At 45.1% G+C, this 22,369-nt stretch overlaps 1 protein-coding gene across 5 annotated transcripts in view; it reads right to left on the reverse strand.

The window, feature by feature from the left end:
- The window catches only part of DTX4 (deltex E3 ubiquitin ligase 4), a 37,839-nt gene that overhangs the window by 8,019 nt on the left and 7,451 nt on the right, over positions 1-22,369 (reverse strand). For 4 of the 5 annotated variants that reach the window (XM_043969594.1, XM_043969591.1, XM_043969595.1 and 1 more), the window contains 4 exons: positions 12,966-13,689; positions 8,081-8,142; positions 6,696-6,857; positions 728-789 (listed from right to left, as the gene is read on the reverse strand). In XM_043969594.1, coding sequence (XP_043825529.1) covers positions 728-789; positions 6,696-6,857; positions 8,081-8,142; positions 12,966-13,582 — 903 coding nt within the window. In that variant the 5' untranslated portion in view covers positions 13,583-13,689. Of the gene's footprint in view, positions 1-727; positions 790-6,695; positions 6,858-8,080; positions 8,143-12,965; positions 13,690-21,635; positions 21,684-22,369 lie in introns of those variants that run through there. The other variant, XM_043969596.1, reaches the window with a different exon arrangement.

Below are 22,369 nucleotides of genomic sequence, written 5' to 3' on the forward strand. Positions count from 1 at the left end.
GCCCTCCCTCTGAAGAGAGGACAGACAGAAAGGAGCAGGGTTGAGATTGGATCCTGATTGCGGGAGGGCCTTCAATGACACACTAGGGCAGGGGGTCTTCATCTAGGATGTATGTATGCATGCATGTTCACACATGCATACTTTATGTTAATACACATATACGTGTATGTATATTTTTTGGAAACTACATTTCAATGTTATTCTATAAATTTTATTTGATGCACCTAAAAACATTTCTCTCAGAGAGGGTTCATAGACATCACTAGCCCATCAAAGGGGTTCATGAAACAAAAATAGTGAATAACCCATGGCCTTCTAAGGGTATTTCTTTTTTTTCTTTTTCTTTTTTTTTTTATAAGTGAGGTAATTGGGGTTAAGTGACTTGCCCAGGGTAACACAGCTATTAAGTGTTAAGTGTCTGAGGTCGGATTTGAACTCAGGTACTCTTGACTCCAGGGCCAGTGCTCTATCCACTGCCACCTAGCTGCCCCTAAGGGTATTTCTTAATGTTCCATAGAGGTAAGAGGATGCTATTGAAGGTCTTTGGGAGGAGGGGTAACACAGTCAGACCCATGCCTAAAGGAGATTATTTTGGTAGCTGTGGAAGGTCACCCCTCTAGGAGGTGACCACTGAAGCATTTAACAGGACAGGGGATAGCGATGAGCACCTGAAACCTAAACTGGCAATCACAGTCTGAGCCCTTGCCCCCATCTCCACACGCCTCACCTCGTCTGGCGGGTGGCGCACTTTCTGCAGGTACTTTTTCAGCACTTCTTCTGGAGTCTTCCCTGTAGGGATAGGTACGTGAGAGGGGGCCAGGGAAGGGATAATGACAAATATGCCCAACATCGATTAAGTGTCCTCTGGGCAGAGAGTACCAGGGGAGGAATAAAGTTCAGGTAAAACAGGGCCCCAAGTCTCATGGACCTCACAGTCTAGTAAAGGGATAAAATACACACACACACACACACCCACACACACACACAACTATTAGTATCGTGGATCAAAAGCTGCAAAGAATTTCAGGGGCCACTGACTCTATCCCCTTTGTTTCCAGATGAGGAAACTGAAGAAACTGTGACTTGCCCAAGGTCATACGGTCTTAGGGTGGGATTCGAACACAAGTTTTCATACTCCAAAGACAACAGTTTGCCCACTGCACCACAAGATATTCATCAGAGGTAAGAAACCATAAGTCAGATGAGGTCTGATATGAAAGGTGGTAAATGACCAGGGCAAGATCACTACAGGCTTCTGGAAGGAGGTGACCAGGCTTATAAAAATGAGTAGAAATTCAACAGGTGAAGAAAGGGAAGGAGGACATCTGGGCATGGAGAGTCTGAGCCCCGCCACTGTGTCAGCAAGAGCCCAGCGTGCAGGGCTAGGAGGAATCAGAGAGAAGGCTGAGAAGCTGAGGGGATACCAGAGCAGGCAGGGACCTGATTGGCAAACAGAGAAGTTTGGAACCGACTCAGTCAGCAACAGGGAGACAAAGATCATTTCTGAACTCTCGAGCATCCGTCCAACGCCACAAACAAGAGAGATTGCTCAGGCAGCGGTATTAAGGTTGGATTGGATAGTGGCTTCAAGACAAGGGGAGCAACCTCCCTCCTGGGCAAGTATAGTTGGAGAACAAAGTAAGAGAAGGGAAGGAGAGGAGGGGAGCAAAAGTGGAGAGATAAGGAGAGGAGGAGGGGAGGGGAAGGAGGGAAGGACAGGAGAGAGGCATGGCTAGAGAGAAACCAGGGGTTACTGGAATGGAGGAAGGCTGGGGAGGCATTCAGGGAAGGAGCAGAGATTGAGTACATGGGAAGGGAGGAGCCAGTGCTGACAACCAGAGTTTGGGGACAGAAAATGAAAGGATCTGCATAGTCTTCAAGAATATGAGAGGAGCTCATAAAGAGATGCACAACCAAGTAGTGGAAACAGGGCTGCGAAGACCAGAGTTCAAGTCTGGCTCCGCCACATACTGGCTGTGTGTTAGAGGTCAAGGAATTTCAGGTAGGTAAATCAGTGCAAATGATGAATGAATTCCCAGGATTCAAAGTTATAATAATGTAAAATATAGTCATTGGTTCCAGCCCAATGGAAATATACAATGTGAATTCGAATAATCCAACCATTTCAGGGGATTCTTTGTTTCTGCCAATAGGGGCCTAGCTGTAATCTCTTTGCGCTTTAGTTTTCCTGCCACAAAATAGGGATACTATAGCATTCTTTGAAGAAGAGGACTCTTGCCATTCCCCGATTCATAAATGATCAAAAAATATGAACAATTTTCAGATGAAATGATCAAAACTATATGAAAAAAATGCTCTAAAACTCACTATTGATTGGAAAGATGCAAGTCCAAACAATTCTGCGGTACTACCTTATACCTAGTGGATTAGATTATATGACGGCAGAGGAAAATGACAAATATTATAGGGGATATGGGGCAAATGAAACATTAATGTACTGTTGGTGGAGTTGTAAACTGATTCAACCATTTTATAGAGCAATTTGGAACTATACCCAAAGGGCTATAAAACCATGCATACTATTTGACCTAGAGATACCACTACTAGGTCTGTATCCAAAAAAAGAATAAAAAACAAAAAAGGAAGATAACCTATATATATAAAAAATATTTATAGAAGCTCTTTTCTGGTGGCAAAGAATTGGAAATTTAGGGGATATGCATCACTTAGGGAATGGCTGAATAAGCTGTGGTATATGATTATTGTAGGGTACAGTGGTTTTATCTGCATGGCCCAGTCTCACAATCTGACCTTCCATGCACCCTGTTACCTAAGGGGAGGCATGTGTGCATGCTCATCTTTTAGACACATGACCACATTGTCAGCCTGCCCTTGGCAGTCCTGGAGACATTCTTATCAATAGTTTCCCAGGGAAGTATAGTTGGAGGGTGGGATCCGAGGCAGGCAGAAATGAATATCCAGATAAGGAAGAGACTTGGAGGCTACCCTTAAAGTACATTCAGTGTATCCTAGCCAAACACAGGGAAGTCATGCAACCTTGTGACCGATCAACCCCTGGGCATGTGCCCCTATACCTCTGATTCAAGCTTTCTGCCAGGAATGCTTATATGTATAAATATCAGGCATGGCTGGGAATTCACATAACATCCACCAGCCATCCTGTACACTCAGCCTCCTGTAAGTAAGTCTTCTTTATTTTTGCTTTGGTTTGTTTGGTTTTTTTTTTTTTTGGTGGGACAATGAGGGTTAAGTGACTTGTCCAGGGTCACACAGCTAGTAAGTGTCAAGTGTCTGAGTCCAGATTTGCACTCAGGTCCTCCTGAATCCAGGGCCGGTGCTTTATCCACTGAGCTACCTAGCTGCCCCATGTAAGTCTTCTTTAAATAAATTTTATTTCTTTAACCCTGGAGCTGCCAATGGTTTTCTTTGGTATCGAGTTGTATCCCCCTAGATTAGGGGTACGGGAGAGGTATACATATGAGCCCCTGCCTGTACCCTACAAGTGTCATAGTTGGCAGGATCCTGTACTCAACAATTTTGATGGAATACTATTGTGCTATAAGAAATGATGAGCAGGATGCTCTCAGAAAAACCTGGAAAGACTTAGATGAGCTGATACAAAGTGAAACGTACTGTGTACAAAGTAACAACATTGTATGATGATCAGATGTGAATGACTTGGCTATTTTCAGCAATACAATGATCCAAGACAACTCTGAAGGACTTACAATGAAAAATGCTACCCATCCCCAGAAAACAACTAATGGTATCTGAATATAAATTGAAGCATATTATTTTAACTTGATTTTTCTTGAATTTGGGGGGGTCTGTATTCTTTTACAACAAGTCTAATATGAAAATGTTTTGCATGACTACACATGTATAACTTATATTGAATTGCTTGCCTTCTCAATGAGGGAGGAAGGGAGAGAATTTGGAACACAAAGTTTTAAAAATGATGTTAAAAATTGTCCTTACATGTAACTGGGGAAAAATAAAATACTAAATAAATAGAAAAAAAAAGAAGAGCACTCTTCAGAGTTAAAAGAATGAGAGTATACAGGTTCAAATACAGCCTCTGTCACTCACAAGGGAAAGAAAGGGGAAATGGAATATGCATTTTATATCGTGACTACTATGTGCTAGGTACTGTGCTAACCACTTTACAAATCTTATCTTATTTGATCCTCATAACAATTCTGCAATGTAGGTACTGTTATTATGAAGGTTTTTAAACTTTATACCATCTTAAAGTTGAGGAAACTGAGGCAGACAAAGATTAAGTTACATGCCTAGGGTCACAGAGCTAGTGTCTATGGCTGAATTTGAATTAAGGTCTTCCTGACCCCAGGCCCGGTGTTCCATCCATTGCGTCACCAGTTGCCTCACTAAATGCATAATCTTGGGGGGAAAAAATCACTTAACCTCTCTGGGTCTCAGTTTCCTCATCTGTCAGATGAGAGGGTTGGACGAGATGCCATCTGTGACCCACCTAGTCAATTGTAAATTTATGATGCTGTGACCCTGTCAACAAGTGATAGAATGAAAAGTGTGGAAGGCATACTCATGACCATCTAGGCCAGTGGTATCAAGCTCAAATAGAAACTGATACCTATGGGCCCCATGTTGACTTAGAAAACCTCAAACTAACATTATCTATGTGGTGTTATATTTTAATTTCTTTTCTTAAATATTTCCCAATTACATTTTAATCTGGTTTGGGTTGCACTTAAGAGTTACAAGTCTGACACTTCTGATCTAGGCCAACCTCCTCTTTTAACAAATGAGGAAACTGAGGCAAAGAAAAGCAAAGTAAATTGCTCAAGGTCACACAGGTAGTAAGGAGCAGGACCAAAGTTTGAACCAAGATGCCTTTGATCCACTTAGAAATGAGCAGATTATTATTTCTTGATTTCTCATAAAGTCATTAGCTTCCATTTGCCTGGCTCTAATTTTTTCATTTTTATTTTTATGTTCTTTTTGCGGGCCAATGAGGGTTAAGTGATTTGCCCAGGGTCACACAGCTAGTAAGTGTCAAGTGTCTGAGGCCGGATTTGAACTCAGGTCCTACTGAATCCAGGGCCAGTGCTCTATCCACTGTGCCACCTAGCTGTCCCCCGACTCTAATTTTTAAGGAATTATCTTCTTCAGTAAGCTTTTGTGCCTCCTTTTCCTTTTGGCCAATTCTACTTTTTAAAGAGTTCTCAGATTAAGTCTCAAAGTGTGGCGCACCCAAGGTCCTACTGGTTAGTCCTCTGGCTCCAAGGCTAGCTTCCTACAAAGATTATACTGGACTCTGGTGAGTTTCTAATCCACAACCCAGGGCAAAAACCAGTGATTCAGCCACCAAGCTACAGGAGCCCCTCCCTCTCTTCCCCCTCCCCCACACTTAAAGGCTAGATCAAAGGCTGCCAAAGCTAGCCTCTAGACACAAGACCATGCCTAACAAAGGTTAGCTGTGGGACCCTCAGCAAGACATTCAGCTCTCTAAACTGCAGAATAGGTGCCAACCTGCATTGGTGAAGTGAGTTCCCTCATTCCCAATGAAATCCCAAGTCTGATTTTTAAAAAGACTCAATAACTTTCCAAAGTTCCTATGACACAATGAAGGCTGGACCCAAGTGGAAATTGCAGGGAATGAGATTAAGCCATGGGATTTTGGAGCAGACCAGAATGCAATTGGTCTTTCTCCCGACAAGTTTCCTCCATCGCCCCAGTGTGGAAGCTCAGTGAGGGCAGGTCTGCCAATCCTGCCATAGAAGCTAAGAGTGGCCCTGCAGTAGGGCAGGGCCTGAGAAGGCTTCAACCAGAGAAGGGAGTAGTGGGAGAAAAGGGAAAGGCTGAGAAAGATTCCTTCATGGAAGGAACTACCAGATGTCAGCAATGAAAGAGACCTGGGCTAATGCCTTCATTTTACAAAGGGAGGAAGTGAAGCTCTGGTTAATGACTTATCTAAGATCATACGTTAAGTTAGGCAGAAGACTTGGGGGACTAACCCTGGGGGCAACCTGGCTCCCAGGCCAGGCTTCCTTCCATGACACCTCAATGAGTTAGAGAAAGGGGGTTCCCAAGTCTATGGGACAGGCCTATGAGGAAATCTCTCAGCTAAGGGTCCAGGGTGGATGCACAGCCCTCTCTGTGGCCACACCTGGGTGACAGGAAGAGGGAGAATCATGTTTATCTTCCTAGGCTTCAAAGTGCTTCCACTTCTATTTCCTCTATGTGGATAAGGTATGTTGGACTAGTAGAAGCCGATAGAAGAGGAAACTGAGGTCCAAAGAAGGGAAGTCACAGAATCAGTGAATACTGGATATAGGGAAACCTTAGAACATATGACTGGGAGGGCCCTTAGAACATGGAATATCAAAGCTAAGAGGGAACTTAGCACACAGAACGCTGCAACAAGGAGGGACCTTAGAACAGGAAATGTCAGAGCTGGGAAGGTTCTTCCCACAAAAAATGTCACTTCTGGAAGGACCCTTGGAGTACAGCAGGTCAGAGACAGGAGGGCAATGAACAGACTCTTAGAAAGTAAGATGTCTGCACTGGAAAAAGGACCAGGTCATCTGGTCTAATCCTACTTTTCTCAGGTAAGGAACCTGCCTCCCAGAGAGAGGAAGTGACTTTCCAAAACACACAGCGAGTGGCAGAGATGGGCTTTGAACCCGGCTCTTTGGACCTCCCACTCCCCGGTGAAGCTGGAAGGAGAATACCTTTCTTGGCTTGTTTTTTGGTGGTCTTTCGGCTTGTGTTGGAGACTCCTGGGATGGACTTGATTTCACTCTTGCTGACAGGAGGAGGGTGCAGGACCAGCTTAGGTGGTCGGGTGAGGCACACGGGCAATCCTGCAGCACTCATAAGGATTCCTGTGATTCCTAAAAGGGGAGTAGGAAAAAGAGAACAGATGAAGAATCCACGAGCATGGCCCATTCTCCTCCCTCCCAGCCTCCTCTGATATCGTCCCCCCCCCCTCAACCTCCACTCCTTTCTTTCTGGATTCTGTCAAGCATCACTCTGCCCATCCCCACTCCTGGAATCCCCATTCTGTTCCCAAAGGACATTCAAATCCTCTCTCTCTCTGACAAAAGACACCTCCCCCTTTATTTTCTTTGCTCCAAGTCCCACCTGCCATGCTCAAACAGCCAGAATAAGCCATGTCTGCTTCCTAGGCAAAGGTTGACAATTGTATCTCTCCCAGGCCATTGTTCAAGGGAGGCTTTAAGCCCTCCGACACATGGGCCCTGAATGATCACAAAACACATCACCCTGGGCCATGAAGACGCCCCCTTTTCTGGCATTAAGAAAACGTGCATTTATAAAGTTATAGTAAAGGGTATTATACACCCCAAGGAGGTCAAAGTCAGGAAGGTCCTATGGATGCCACAATCATCAGAGCAGCACCTTTTGTGGGAGCCAATAACCGGAAACACAGCGGGCCTCCAGCGGGGAGGGGGGCTGAACGCACTGAGGCACACTCACGGAATGAAATGTTATTGGGCCACAAGAAGTGATGAATGGAAGGAAGGCAGAGACATGTGGGGATAAGGGGATGATGGGGTACAGAGGAGAGGAAGCAGAATCAGGAAAGAACTGACACAAAGACAAAATGGTGCAAACAGGGAAAAACCAAAACAAACAACAGAAGGATAATTAATACAGTGTTACTACAGGGCCCAGTCTTGGTGCTGGAGGACAGATGAGGAGATGCCCCAACCTCCTTTCACTGGAAGTGGGGGACTGTGGCTCTGGAACCTTGTATACCCCATGAGATACTGCGACTACATGACCTGGGCTTGTTTGATTTTCTGTTAAAAGATATGGCTCAGTGTGTGTGTGTCTGTGTGTCTGTGTTGTGAGGGAGAGAGAGAGAGAGAAAAAGAGAGAGAGAGCGCATGCACTTGGCATGTAGGGGGTAGGAGGCAGAGTTAAATATGGCAGTATCTGTGGTATAAACCCCAAAGACAATAGTAAAACTGTTAAGAAAAAGGAGGAAATAAGCCGGAGTAGAAAAGCGTCCCTTTGGTAACCCACTTCCCTCCTCTTATCTGTGTGCTTGGCAACTGCTAATATTGGGGGCAAAGTGAAGGCTCCCTCTTACCTGCCAAGGCAGGATTCACAGGACTGGACCCGTTGAGATTCTTCACTGGGACGGTGGGGACACTGGATGAGGAAGGAATAAATATATTATTATCTGCTCATGATCTCGAATCTTCAGCCCAAGAGGGGTTCCCCTTTCTCTTCACTGCTATCCCAGATCTTCCACTTAAGATCTGTGTGACCTTAGGGAAGTGACATTCTTTGTCTAGGTCTCTATTTCCTCATCTGTGGATGGGATTGGGCTAGATCAGGGGTGGCCCCAGGGCCAAATTCAGCTTGCTGCCAGTGTTGGTATGGCCCCAGGAAATTACAACAGAGGAGAGCTTGGTAGAACAGTTTAGCTAAGGGACTGATGTCCTTTTTGTCATTGTATTCCCAGTGCTTACCATGTTGCCTGACTTAATAAATGCTTGTTGGGATAAACTGAAGCCTATGATTCTCTTAACACTCAGAAAAACTCAGAATCAGGAATGTCTCCGAATAGGGTTCAAATCCCTCTTCTAACATGTTCTTGGCTGCATCACATTCATCACTTCTCAGTGACCCAGACAATTCTTTTTTTAAAATGTAGAGAGAATGCAACTATCTGGAATGTTCAAGGGAATTGACTCATTGGGAATTCCCAGTACCAAAGAAATCACCCGTTTGGGTCTAAAAACAACCAGAGTCCAACACAAAAGACAGATGATCAGCTATCTCTTTTCCCCAGATAAAAGAGGCAAACAGGAAAAATGAGCTCTCCACAGCTCTCAAACTCCCTGCTCCACCCATCCCTTGGGGCACTCAGAGGACAGGTGATTATTAGGGGTGGAGGCCGGAAGTGGGGGGAGGGGTATCCTCCCAGTCCTTCTTCAAAGGCAAGAACCACCACCTCCCCCCCCCCACCAATCATAGCTGGGGCAACTGATCTCAAAAAGGAGCTGAAGAGCATTCATGCAAGGTCTGACCCAAAGGAAGGGACATTTGGGCTATGGGATTATGGGAAATGACAGGTGCACAATGGGACTTGGGAGACACAGCCTGGGGTAAGATCAGAGGAGGGAAAAGGGCTCTATGCATGCAAAGGTGGGAAGGAGTGGGGATTGAGACTCTCTACAGCCTGGGTGACCCCTATTGGTAATTTCTTCCCTGGGCCTCAGTTTACCCATCTGCAAACTGAGGGGGTCAGTTAGATCATCTCTATGATTTCTTCTAACTCTAAATCTCATTTTTTAAAAAATCCACTGACTTGGTTCTGTCACTATGTTACTCTGAAAATTTTCTCCCCACTTAGTGATCCTAGGTTTTAGACCGGGATGGATCCTTAAAAAACTACCTTCCCAAGAAGGGGCATGGATTTTGAAATAGCTCTGCCCCCCCCCCAACAAATGCTTCTAAAGTGTCTCCCAGGCTGTGTTCTCACCATCGGGAGATGGTAGCACTGCACCTGTGTTCGCCCAAGCACCTCCAAGCACCTCCACAAGAAAGCCCCCATCCCAGCTGATATGTTGCTGTGATTTGGGTGACAAAAGCCACCTTTGTTCCCACAAACTGGACTGGCAGGTTTCCACACCCGACCCAGGCAAACAGGAAACAGCAGCAAAGTACAGGCAGGCATACAGCAGGCCCATCTGGGGAACTAGGCCCACAAGAGCAGGAGGGGGAAACCAGAGAACATACATGGACACACACACTCATGGGAGGAGGCGAGGATTCCTTCTGTAGGGCAGGAGAGGTGTGCTGTGGGTAAAGGGACAATGAAGGTTGGAGGTGGTTTCATGGAAGAAAGAGGCCCATCTAATGGTGAGGCTGGAGAACTCATTTCTGCTTCACTGGGTCTCCCTTCATTTCCCCATATGAAAAGTGAGGAGATTGGACTATTTGATTTCTAAGGTCCCTCCCAGCCTGGGCAATCCATGTTCTAAGGCTCCCCCAGCTGAAGTTCTCTGTTCTAAGTCACTTAACCTGAGGTCCTGTTCATTTCAAGCATCTGAGTACTTAATACACATCTGTTGGCTGCTGACCATGAAGATCCCTTCCAGTGCTGCTATTCTCCGTTCTAAGTTCCAAAGCAGCTCTGCTAGTCTATGTCCTGTGGTAAGTGCCAGTAACTGCTAAGATTCCCTCCAGCTCAGGCATTCTATGGCTGACCTCGGATAAGCACCCATCATTCTCATGATTCTCAAGGACCCAACAACTCCTTCCCTAAGAATGGAACAGAAGCCCACACCCCCACCCCCGGAAAAACAAAAAGATCGGTCCTTCCTTCCTTTCCATACCCCTTGTTCATCTAAGACTAAAGAACTAGGAAAAAATCAGACAAAGGCCAATGTGAGAAAGTCAAGCCCCGGTGGAACCCAGGGTGATCATTCTTACTGTCAGATCTGCTGAGGACAAAAGTCATATGCTGGGGTGTGGTGACCCATCCGCGAAGCAGTGTCGCGGCTGTATTTCTTGTCAAGCCCATGCCTTACACAAGACCAAAATCGGTCATCCTGAGCTCCCTAAGAGATCCAGTCAGTGCCAAAGTCTACACTGGCCACACCTTCTGCAGGGCCCAGGCTGTTCATACTGAGTCCACCCCTTTGAGAAGAGGCAGGCAGTGTTGCTAAGAAGGCGCCATAATCCATCACAGCCTCCAGGCAACCCCTCTTAGGCCAGGCTGCCTGCCCCATCCATGTTGGCCAATCAGAATATTCCTTGGCTGTTTGGCTTTCTCTAAATGGGGGGGGAGGGTGCCTCATAAACCCAAAGGAGTTGATCTATATGACTGAGAGAATGAAAAGACTGGGATGGGGTTAGGGGGAAGGGGGGGGCGGGGCAGGGAGACATCTCTGTAGAAACCATATTGAGAAGCAAGGGTTTTCACGGAGATAAACACGCCAGCCCAGGAATCCCCAGAGCTGGACAATGGTCTATCACTACGGTAACCGAGGCCTAGCTGGAGATAGAGAAATCACTAATCTAGAGGAGACACACAGAGGGACAATTCCCGCCCTCCCAGCATACAGACCAGTCACTCCCCCCTTCTACTCTTTAGAAAGTCCCCCCCTTGTCTCACTGAATAATTCACAGGATCTTTTGTGCCCCCCACCCCCAAACCCTCTCTATCTCATTCTTCCTGCCCATCCCCTCTTTTTTTCCGTGGGAAAGTTGCTTGAAGAGGTCACGGGCAGAGGGGAGGGGGAAAGGGGGTGAGCTCCGACAGAAGGCCGATGGCAAGGACAGACAAAGAGGGATAACACGCTAATTAAGTAGCCAAGAAAGGGCTGAGAGAAGATGGGTTTTGGTTGGGGGGGGGGTGGGAGGAGGCAGGGGAAGGAAGACCGGAGGAAGAAAGAAAAAGGAAAAGACTGAGAGATATAATATAGAAGGGTAGGGAGAGGCCTCTCTTGTCAAGGGGGAAAGAAACTGCTTTCTATAGTCCTTTTGATATACCCCTGCCTACCCCTCCACCCCTATTCCCTGCCTCCAATTCTACTGGCATCTGAAGAAGGGGAGATGGCGAGAGAGAAAGAACAATCAACTCACCCATTAGGATTCAAAGGAATTCAGGGCTCTCCCTCCCCCAGTTTGAGGAGCACCAGGAATGACCAGGGATTCTGAGACTTGATGCCACAAGTGGCCTATGGGCCTGGGCTGACTGGTGATGAGCAGAGATGGGGCAGAAGGAGCCTGTCTTCCTTTGTCTTTACCTCCCCAGCTCTCTCCCTGACCAGCTCAGAGGCTCCCCATCTCTAGAATGAGGGCTAAGGTCCCCTCCAGCTCTTATATTTTAAGGGTCCATGATTCTAGTTTACGTAGCGCTATGTTCCCAGATGCAGAAATCAAGTTGAGGGCAATTTCATCCTCAGGTCTCTCCTTGAGGCCAGGGAGGATTTCATTTTTAGCTTTGGTCCCTCGACCCTGTAGAGTTTCTGAACAAATGGAGTCTGGCATTGATTACAGGTACTCCCAAGCCCAAAGTCACTCTAGTCATTTGGGTCACTCAAGGACCACACACAGATCTGGGGCTCCCCAAAAGGAAAGAGGGGCAGCTAGGTAGCGCAGTGGATAAAGCACCGGCCCTGAAGTCAGGAGTACCTAAGTTCAAATCCGGCCTCAGACACTTGACACTTAGTAGCTGTGTGACCCTGGGCAAGTCACTTAACCCCCATTGCCCAGCAAAACAAACAAACAAACAAACGAAAGGAAAGAAGAGATGGGAAAGATCGTGGGGTCACAGAGTTGGAGCTAAAGGGATCCAGTTGAAGGATGAGTTAAAGAATGGGGAGAAGGGAGCCAAAATGAGATCACCCAGTCCCACCAGACAATACCCTTGGGTGAGACGACCTTATGTAGCCACTTAAATCACTTTCTAGGATTTCTCACTACAAGGAAGCCTGCCCATCATCTAGTCCAAGCCCTTAAAGATGAAGAAACAAACCGAAGCCCAAGGAAGTGAGTTTCCTAGAGTCACACAGACATAAGCGTTCAATGAGGCAGGATTTGGACTCAGGTCTTCCTGATTTTAAGTACGGTACCCTATCCACTATTCTTTGCTCCCTCTCCAAGGTGGTTTGACTTGCCCAAAGTGATACTGGGAATTACGATGTGAGGCCAAGTCCCCTGACTCCAAATTCAAAGTTCTTTCCACCAAACCACTTGAGAGACACAACAGGACCTTGGCTCCATTCACCCCTTCAGGTTAATTTCTACACCAGTGAAAACTGCTAGGGGAAGAGAAGTCTGAACTGCGGGGGGAGCCATCCGCCTCTCCCTCCCAGTGTGTGCCTTGTCCATTGCTGACCATCTCAATCTGCCCTCATCCCCCCCTAGTGTTCTATAGGATGGATGGTGAGCTCCTTCACGGAGGGCCTTGAGCTTTCAGCTGGCTTCCCTCCACAGGAAGAGATGGAAACACCTACCCAGAAGCTATCAGCACTCTGGACTGGGCGATGGCGAGGCGCTGCAAGTTGGTGCGGTTCAGGGTAGCCAGGGCTACCCGCCCATTCTTGCTGGTGGCCCCCGGGGGGCTGGCTGGGGAGGTTGAGGAAGTCAGGGCCGGTGTGCTGCTTGCCTGCCTCCTGTTCACCTGTGAGGCCATTGTCTTCCCTGGACCCCGAATGGTCCCCATCCCGTCCAGAGGCTTGGGCCCAGCCCCCGGAGGTGGGGGCACCTTGGTCCCACCGGAAGGCATGTTTTTCCGGGCAGGCATGGGCGGTAGCAGCCCCACGCCCCCATTGGCCCCAGCCGCCGCCTTGACGCTCATCACCAAGAGGCACTGTGGGCAGGAACACGGAGGGCCTGGGGGGGAGCTGGCCACGCCTGGGCTGACCGGCCACGACTGAGACTTAGGTAATGTGCCTGTGACCACAGGGTAGATGAGGTCTAGGCGGTGTCGGATATGACGTTTACGCTGGGTCTGCCTGTTAATCTGACTCATCGTGCCGAAGTCGATGACGTAGCAGAAGCCAATGGAGGTGAGGTCGATCCAGGGATGCTGTTTCTCATAGGCGTGCTGGATGGTGATGCCCACTTCCATGTCGTAAGGGGTCCAGGAGCCGTTGTCATTCTCCCACTCCCAGACCACGCCTTTCCCAGGCGCTGAGGCTGGATCATAGTAGCTTCGACGGACAGGACGGAGGGTCCCTGCCAAAGAGGTAGAGAGAAGAGTGTTAGACACCAGGTCTGGCAGCATTCCCACATCCCCTTCCTCCAGCATTGGGGCCCTCGGCCATTTTGCAACTGTGTGACATTGGGTAGTTCCTTCCTTTTCTCGGGCCCTCAGTTTCTTTATCATCACCATCAATAGCATTTATATAGCACCTACTATATGCCAAGTACTACGCTAAATGCTTTACCCCAAATTATGCTCTTTGATCCAATTTGCAGTTGAGGAAAATGAGGCAGACAGGAGTTAAGTGACTTGTCCGGGGTTAAACAGTTAGCAAATGTCTGAGGCTGGATTTGAACTCAAGTCCTCATGACTCCAGGCCTAGTGTTTTATCAACTGTGTCAGCTACCTGCCTCTCAAAAATAAAAATGGCTAACATTTAATGTAGGGGTTTAACATTTGAAAAGGACTTCATATACATGGCCTCATTCAATCCTCACAACCTGTGAAATGGATGTCATGTACTCCATTTTACAGAAGAGGAAACTAGACAGAAAAATTAGGCGACTTACTCAGGGTCACACAGTTTAGTAAGAGAGGAGGAGGAGGAGGAGAAAGAGGAAGAGAAGGGGGAGGAGGAAGAAGAGGAGGAGGAAGAGGAAGAAGAGGAGGAGGAAGAGGAAGAGAAGAAGGAGGAGGAGGAAGAGAAGAAGGAGGAGGAGGAAGAGAAGGGGGGAGGAGGAAGAGTAGGAGGAGGAAGAGGAGGAAGAAGGAGGAGGAGGAGAAGGAGGAGAAGGAGGAGGAGGAGGAGGAGGAGGAGGAGGAGGAGGAAGAGGAAGAGAAGAAGGAGGAGGAGGAAGAGGAGGAAGAAGGAGGAGGAGGAGAAGGAGAAGAAGGAGGAGGAGGAGGAAGAGGAGGAAGAAGGAGGAGAAGAAGGAGGAGGAAGAGAAGGAGGAGAAGGAGGAGAAGAAGAAGAAGAAGAAACAGAGATTATTACAGGCATTTTTCACAGGGAGAAATTAAGGAGTGGGAGGCAGGAGAGTGGTTCCCCTCGGGTTTTATTGTCTGTGGGTGGCAAGAGCGAGAAGGAAGAGGACCACAACACCCCGTGGCTACAGCTAAAGAGCTTTGTCCTCCTCTGTGTTGGGTGGGTGGTGAAAGAACTCTGATCCCCATTTGACAGATGAGGAAATCAAGTCCCCGGAATGTGCCATCCTTCAAACCGCTTGCAGGCTTTGATCCCAGGACCCTGCACTGAAAGGCAGGCTGAGTCCAATGCTTTCTACAGGTCGTGCTGTCTCTCAGGACACCTGTCTTTCCAGGCTCCTGTTCTATTCTTCCAGTTCTCCTTCCCCCACTTCCACCCTAAAGTCAGGTCCCTCCCTTGTCCAATCAGGGATCCTTCCATGAAGAAGCATGGGAAACAAAGCACAAAGGAGGGGGTTCGGGAAGAGAGAGGGCCTCGAGGATGAAGGAATCTTAGCATCTGTCAGCTTTATCACCATCTATCAATCTGATGGGAAAGGGTCCCTCCCCAGGCCTCATTCTTCCAGGCCTCAAGCCCTCCCCAACCTTCTCTCAGAGGGGAGACGCCATGACCAAGATGACTGGAGACAGCCTCTCATTCAAGAGGGGAAGAAAAGGAACAATGGCTATTCAGGCCCCTGCCAGGGTCATACCCCACCCCACCCCCAGCCCCCCAGCTCAGAGCCCCTTCATGACCCCAAACAACAACATTCAGAGCCACTGGGAGACACAGAACAATTTCCCCATTCAGCAATAAGACCCTTGGAGGGGGGAGAAGAAGAAAGAATGGAGGAGGAGGTGGGGGGGGGACAATTATTCCTCACAATTTCCTTTCTAAAGAGTCCAGATGAAGACACTGGCTACTACTCAGCCCCATGCATAGCATTTCCTCCTATTGAGTATTTATTAGGGTCTAAGGAGAATTGGGTGACCATAAGGAAAGGGCCAGGATCAAGGAGGATGGGGATGCCCTATTTTCTCTCTGAACAGCTTCAGTGATATTGTTCATCCCATCCCCTACAGGGCCAGTTTGGGAATCAAAGGGTCCCCAGTTCAGGCCCCAGCTTTAATATTTAATAGCCATATGACCCATAGCAAGACAGGCTCATAAGAGAAAAAGATCTAAATCTAGAAGGCCGCTCAGAGGACATCTGATTCAACCAAGCCCCTCATTTTACAGATGAGTAAACTGAGGCCCAGGAAGATTGAAAAAAGTATTTTCAGTAGAATTTGAACCCTGACCCTCTATTGCCAGGGTCTGTGCCATGTAACATCTCTGAGCCTCAATTCCCTCATCTGGGAAATGGATTTCATAGGTACCTACGTACCTCACAGTAAAGGAAGCACACTGGAAATTTTACACTTTACAGCATATGCAGGATCTTCCAAAAGTTTCTGTACAGTTTTAGGCTATTAAAAGTTTAAGTTGGGGCAGCTAGGTTGTGCAGTGGATAAAGCACCGGCCCTGGATTCAGGACGGCCTGAGTTCAAATCCGGCCTCAGACACTTGACATTTACTGGCTGTGTGACCCTGGGCAAGTCACTTAAACCTCATTGCCTTGCAAAAATACAAAAAAAAGCCCAGAAAACAAACAAACAAAAAAAGTTTAAGTTACAGTTAGCAATCACAACTGTGAAAAAATTTTTGAAAGAAGCTCCTCTGATAAAGGCCTCAATTGTCAAATATATAGAGAACTGAGTTAAATTTATAAAAATAAGAGCCATTCCCTAGTTGATAAATGGTCAAAAGATATGAAGAGTCAGTTTTCAGATGAAGTAATCAAGTTTATCTATAGCTATATGAAACAAATGCTGTAAATCACTGCTGATTGGAGAAATGCAAATTAAAATAATTTTAAGGTACTGCCTCACATCTACTAGATTAGCTAACAGGACAGAACAAGAAAATGACAATGTTAGAGGGAATGTGGGAAAATTGAGATACTAATGCACTATTGGTGGAGTCATGAACTGATTCAAACATTAAGCAGAGCAAACTGGAACTACAATCAAAGGTGTTAAGGGCTAAAATTCTAGCTAAACTGTCTAAAATATCTAATGAGTGGTCGCCAATAAATTATAAGCTTTAGCAAGAGTTAGACTTTTAAGCATTTATTAAGGAGAATAAGAATTTGGTAAAGAGAGAGAAAAAGGCCTAGATTCCTATCTATTAAAGGGAGAGCACATTTCTAGCTCCCTTCTCCGCCAGCGTCCAAAGGAAAGAGACCGAGACTGAGCGCCAGTCTCTTCCTTCCTCCTCCCACTAGTCTGCGTCACTTCCTGACTCCTGAAGAAAAGACTCCTGGTCTTGCCCTCAAAGACCTTCCCTTCATGGGCAGAACTCTTCTACAGTAAGTATCCAGCAGGTGGCATTATTCCAATCGTTACAAAGGGTTATAGAACCATGCATACCTTTTGACCTAGAAATACCACTACTAGGCCTGTATCCCAAAAGAGATTAAAAAAAAAAAAAAACAGAAAGGAAAAGGATTTATATGTACAAAAATATTTCTATCACCTCTTTTCTGGTGGCAAAGAATTGGAAATTGAGGGGATGCGCATCCATTTGGGAATGGCTGAACAAGTTGTGGTATATGATTGTGATGGAATACTAATGTGCTGTAAGAAATGATGACCAAGATGCTCTCAGAAAAACCTGGAAAGATTTACATGAATTGAGGCAAATTGAAATGAACAGAACTTGGAGAACACTGCAAAGTAACAGCAAATATTGTAAGATGATCAAATGTGAATTTTTTAGCTATTCTCAGCAATACCATGATCTAAGATAACTCTGAAGGAGTTATGATGAAAAATGTTATCCATCCCCCCAAGAAAGAAATGATGGTGTCTGAATACAGATCAAATCACACTTTTTAACTTTATTTTCCTTGGTGGTTTTTTTTTTTTTTAAGTCTATGTTTTCTTTTACAACATGACTAATAGAAAAATGTTTTACGTGACTTCACATGTATAACCTATTTTTTTTTTTTTAGTAAGGCAATTGGGGTTAAGTGACTTGCCCAGGGTCACACAGCTAGTTAGTGTTAAGTGTCTGAGGCCAAATTTGAACTCAGGTACTCCTGACTCCAGGGCCAGTGCTCTATCCACTGCGCCACCTAGCTGCCCCATGTATAACCTATTTTAATTTGCTTGCCTTCTCAATGAGAGGTATGGGGAGTGAGAAAGTTTGGAACTCAAAATTTTGAAAATGCTAAAAATTCTTTTTACAAGTAATTGGAGAAAAATAAAATACTAAATAAACAATTTTTGAAAAAAGTTTTTAAGTTACTAAAGCTTAAACCTGTGCTAACTCTTAGGACATTTTCTGCGTAGAAATCTGAGTTAAAGAATGTGACAACCAATCATCTTAAGGCTCCATTCAAAAGCATTGTGAAGGCCTCGACAGAAACCCCCTAACCTGGCCACCATTGATCCCCTCTTCTATTCCAAGCTGGCTCTGTTAGAACATCAGTTCTTTGAAGGCAAAAAGCTTTTTATCTATTTATATTTTTTGGTACTATTGGGGTTTTTTCTTCCTTTCTTTTTTTTATTTTTGGGTTACATTTTAAGTTCCAAAATGTCTCCCTCCCTCCCTTCCCACCTGCCTTATAGAAGGCCACCTTCTGACAAATTTATAAATAGAAAGCCATAATATACATATTTCTATTGATCAGTTCTTTCTCTGGAGGTAGATAGCATCTTCCTTCATAAGTCAATGATGGTTGATCTGCATTTTTATAGTCCTCAGAATTACTTGGCTGTTCATAATTTTTCTTTGAACGATACTGCTGTTACTGTATGCAATGTCCTCTTCGTTCTGCTTATTTCACTTTTCCTTTTTTCATACAAGCCTTTGTAGGTTTTTCTAAAATCAAGTACCTCATCATTTCTTATAGTATAGTAGTATTCCATCACTTGTAGTATACAAATATACCATAACTTGTTTAGCTTTTCCCCGCCCGATAGGCATCTCCTCAATTGCCACCACAAAGAAAACTGCTATAAATAATTTAGACCATAGGGATGCTTTTTTTTAGACCATAGACCCTTTGTTCTCATCATCTTGGGAAACAGACCTAATAATGATACGGTCATACCAAAGCGTATAGGCAGTTCAGTAACTCTTTGAGCATAATTCCAGATGTGTTTTAATGTGTCCATTTTTCCATATTTCCTCCAACCTTTGTTATTTTCTCCTATCATTTTAGCCAATTTGATAGGTGTGAGATGGTATCTCAAAGTTGTCTTAATTTGCATTTTTCTCATGAATAATGATTCAGAACATTTTTTCATATGACTATATATAGCTTTGATTTCTTCATCAAAAACTACCTGGTCATGTCCTTTGACCATTTATCAATTGGGGAATGACTCATATTCTTATAAAATTGACAAAGTTCCCTATATCTTTCAGGCATGAAACCTTTAACTGAGAAACTGTCTATAAAAATTTCCCCCAATTTTCTGCCTTCTTTCTAATCTTGGCTACACTGGTTTTATTTATACAAAACTTTTAAAATTTAATGTAATCCAAATTTTCCATTTTACATCTTACAATGCTCTCCATCTCTTATTTATTCATAAATTCTTCTCCTATCTGTAAATCTTATCAAATAAAATGAAATTTGTAAAGCACTTAGCAAACTTTAAATTCCTATGTAAATTCTAGCAATTGTTACTATTATTGCCTTTCCCAGAAATAATCTGCAATTTATATTCCATGTTCTTGTAGTTTTCTTGATATCTCCCTTTATATCTAGGTCATGTGTCCAGGCCTCATCTTGGTAAATGGTGTAAGATAATTGGTCTATACCTAATTTCTGCCAGACTGCTTTCCAGTTTTCCCAACAATTTTTACCAAATTGTGTAGTCTTATCTCAAAAGCTTAAATCTGGGGCAGCTAGCTGGTGCAGTGGATAAAGCACAGGCCCTGGATTTCAGAAGGACCTGAGTTCAAATCCAGCTTCAGACATTTGACACTTACTAGCTGCGTGACCCTGACCAAATCACTTAACCCTCATTGCCCTGCCAAAAAATAAAAAATAAACTAAAAAGCTTAAATCTTTACTTTTGTCAAATACAAGGTCACTATAATCATTTACTACTGTCTATTGTATATCTATTCAGTTCCACTATTTCTTAGAGAGTAGCAGACAGTTTTGATGATTACTGCCTTAGTTTAAGATCTGTTACTGCTAAACTTCCTTCCTTTACATTTTTACATTAAATCCTTTTATATTTTTGTCCTTTTGTTCTTCCAAATGTAATTGTCTAGCTCAATAGAATAGCGTTTTCAGCAATTCAATTGGAATGGCATTGAATAAGTAGGTAGAGACTTCTAAACTTTTGTTTTCTATCTCCCTAGCACTTAGCACAGGCCCCGGCAAAGATCAAGCACTTAATAAACAACTGTCAATTTACTCTTCTGTAAAATGAATGGGGTTGCACTTTGTTGTTGAGTCGTGTTAGATTTTCCATGACCCCATTGGGGGTTTTCTTGGCAAAAATACTGGAGTGGTTTTGCCATTTCCTTCTCCGGCTCATTTTACAGATGAGGAAACTGAGGCTTAAATGACTTGCCCAGGGTCAAACAGTTTCTGAAGCCATATTTGAACTCAGGTCTTCTTGACTCCAAGCCCAGTGTTCTATCCACTGTGCCACTTAGCTGTCCTGACTATAATGTCTCTGAAGGCAGAGTCCATTTTATAACCCTTTGAACCTTCCTTGGTGTCAAGCCCAAGGTTATTGGGCTTTCCCTCAACTCAAGGAATTCAAAAAGTTTCTGGAGGTATAAGAACAGTCTTGCTGCTTGACCCAGATCCTTCAGTCAGTTAGCTACTTCTGAACCAGAGGGTTTGGCAAATGTGGTCAGTGAAGATGGTTATCGTTCATTCTTTGGGTATTTATTAGACAATTAGTAGTTTGAAGGTCCAGAGGCTGATGCTCTCTCCATAGGCCTCCAGGAACCTTTCTGATAATCTGTTTTCATTGCAAAGGAAGAGGCTGGGCCTCCTCTGTAGCCCCTCCAGGTGTCTGACTGCAACATCCACTCCAGGTTGGTACCAAGAGCCAAAGCATAATAGAAGTTTCTCCAGGAGAATGTAAGCTCTTGGAGGGCAGGGACCTATTCATTTTTGTCTTTCTCTTCAAAGTACTTAGAATGATACCTGGTAGGTGCCCAATAAATATTGATTGAATTGAATTGAGTGAGAAGGACTGGGTTCTAATCCTGCCAATGCTTCTTAATACTTGGTGATCATGAGGCACCTAGTAGTACAGGGAATAGAGAGCCAGGCCTGAAGTCAGGAAAACCTGAGTTCCAATTCATTCTCCGACATTTAGTAGCTGTGATCCTGAGAAAGTCACTTAACCTCTCTTTACCTTAGTTTTCTCAAATGTAAAATGGAGATAACAGTGCCTACTTCAAAGGGTTGTTGTAAGGATCAAATGAGATAATATTTGTAAAAATCGTTGAGCATCCTGCCTGATGGTAGGCTTATCCTTCCCTCCCCCAAACACTAGCATAAACAAATCACTTCTCTGCGCCTCAGTTTCTGCATCTGCAAAATGAAGGAATCAAACTAGATGATGGCCAAGGTCCGCTACCACTTTAATTCTTATTCTTTGACACATATGAAACTCTGCATTGCCTAATTTACATGGCTGTTATGAAATTCAGATGAGATAATGAGTGTAAATAAATACTTTGCTCTTTGGGCTTCAGGGAATGCAGGGTGCAGGAAACTTCTGTTCAGTCTAACTCTAGGTCAACTTCATTTTTTTCTGTGACCCACGGGCCCTTCAGACAGTCAAACCCTTTCTGGGCATTCTTGGTCCCAGCCATCCCTACCACCAGCACACAAAGCAAGATACTTCATGGCGTGGAGATTTCTGAGGCAGAGACTAGAACATTTGCTCTTAATGTACCACGGCCCAGATGCCCATGACTTACCTTATGGCCACCTGAGGACACAGACATCACAGGAGCCAGAACCAGGCTGGCTTCCTGGGAGAAGAATTGAACTCAACAGAATCACAGGTGAGAAGAGATTTTTAGAGATCACCCTCCTTCCCAATCACTCCATCCCATAAAAGAGGTAGCTGAGGCCCAAGGAAGAGAAATGCTTTTAGGATTCTATGAGTTTTAGAGCCGGAATATGAACCAAGGACTTCAAGTGACTCCTTTGTTTTCTTACATTGTTGCCATGATTCTGCTGATAAGAGTAAACCATTACTAATCATAAGGAGGCTGCTCAGTGGGACAATGGCTAGAGCACCAGACGGGGAATCAGGAAGCCCTGACTGATTGGGATGGGCCACACCTGTCCTGTCCTGAGTGACATCTGCTGCTGATGTCAGCAGGAGATACCACTCTCCACAGGCAGTTTGAAGGACCTCCTCTTTTGGGGGAGGGAGAGTAAATGCTTGCTGAGGGGATCTCACTCTCCTGGAGTCACTTTTCCTTTCTGGTGGTGTGAGCTGCAGGAGCGAGGCAGAAAGACTTTCTTTCTTAGCAGTTTTGTCCTGTGGGCCCTGGCTGCAAAGCTGTTTTCCATTGAAGCTACGGACCCCAGGTGGTGAGTTAACATATGAGCCCTGCTCTTTTGAATTAGCTGAACTGGAAGCGAGTTTGGGGATTGTATAGCCTTAGGTTAGAGTTAGGGGGATTATCCGTATTTCTTTTTC

The sequence above is a fragment of the Dromiciops gliroides genome, chromosome 6 (genome assembly GCF_019393635.1).
Source record: "Dromiciops gliroides isolate mDroGli1 chromosome 6, mDroGli1.pri, whole genome shotgun sequence".
Lineage (NCBI taxonomy): Eukaryota > Metazoa > Chordata > Mammalia > Microbiotheria > Microbiotheriidae > Dromiciops > Dromiciops gliroides.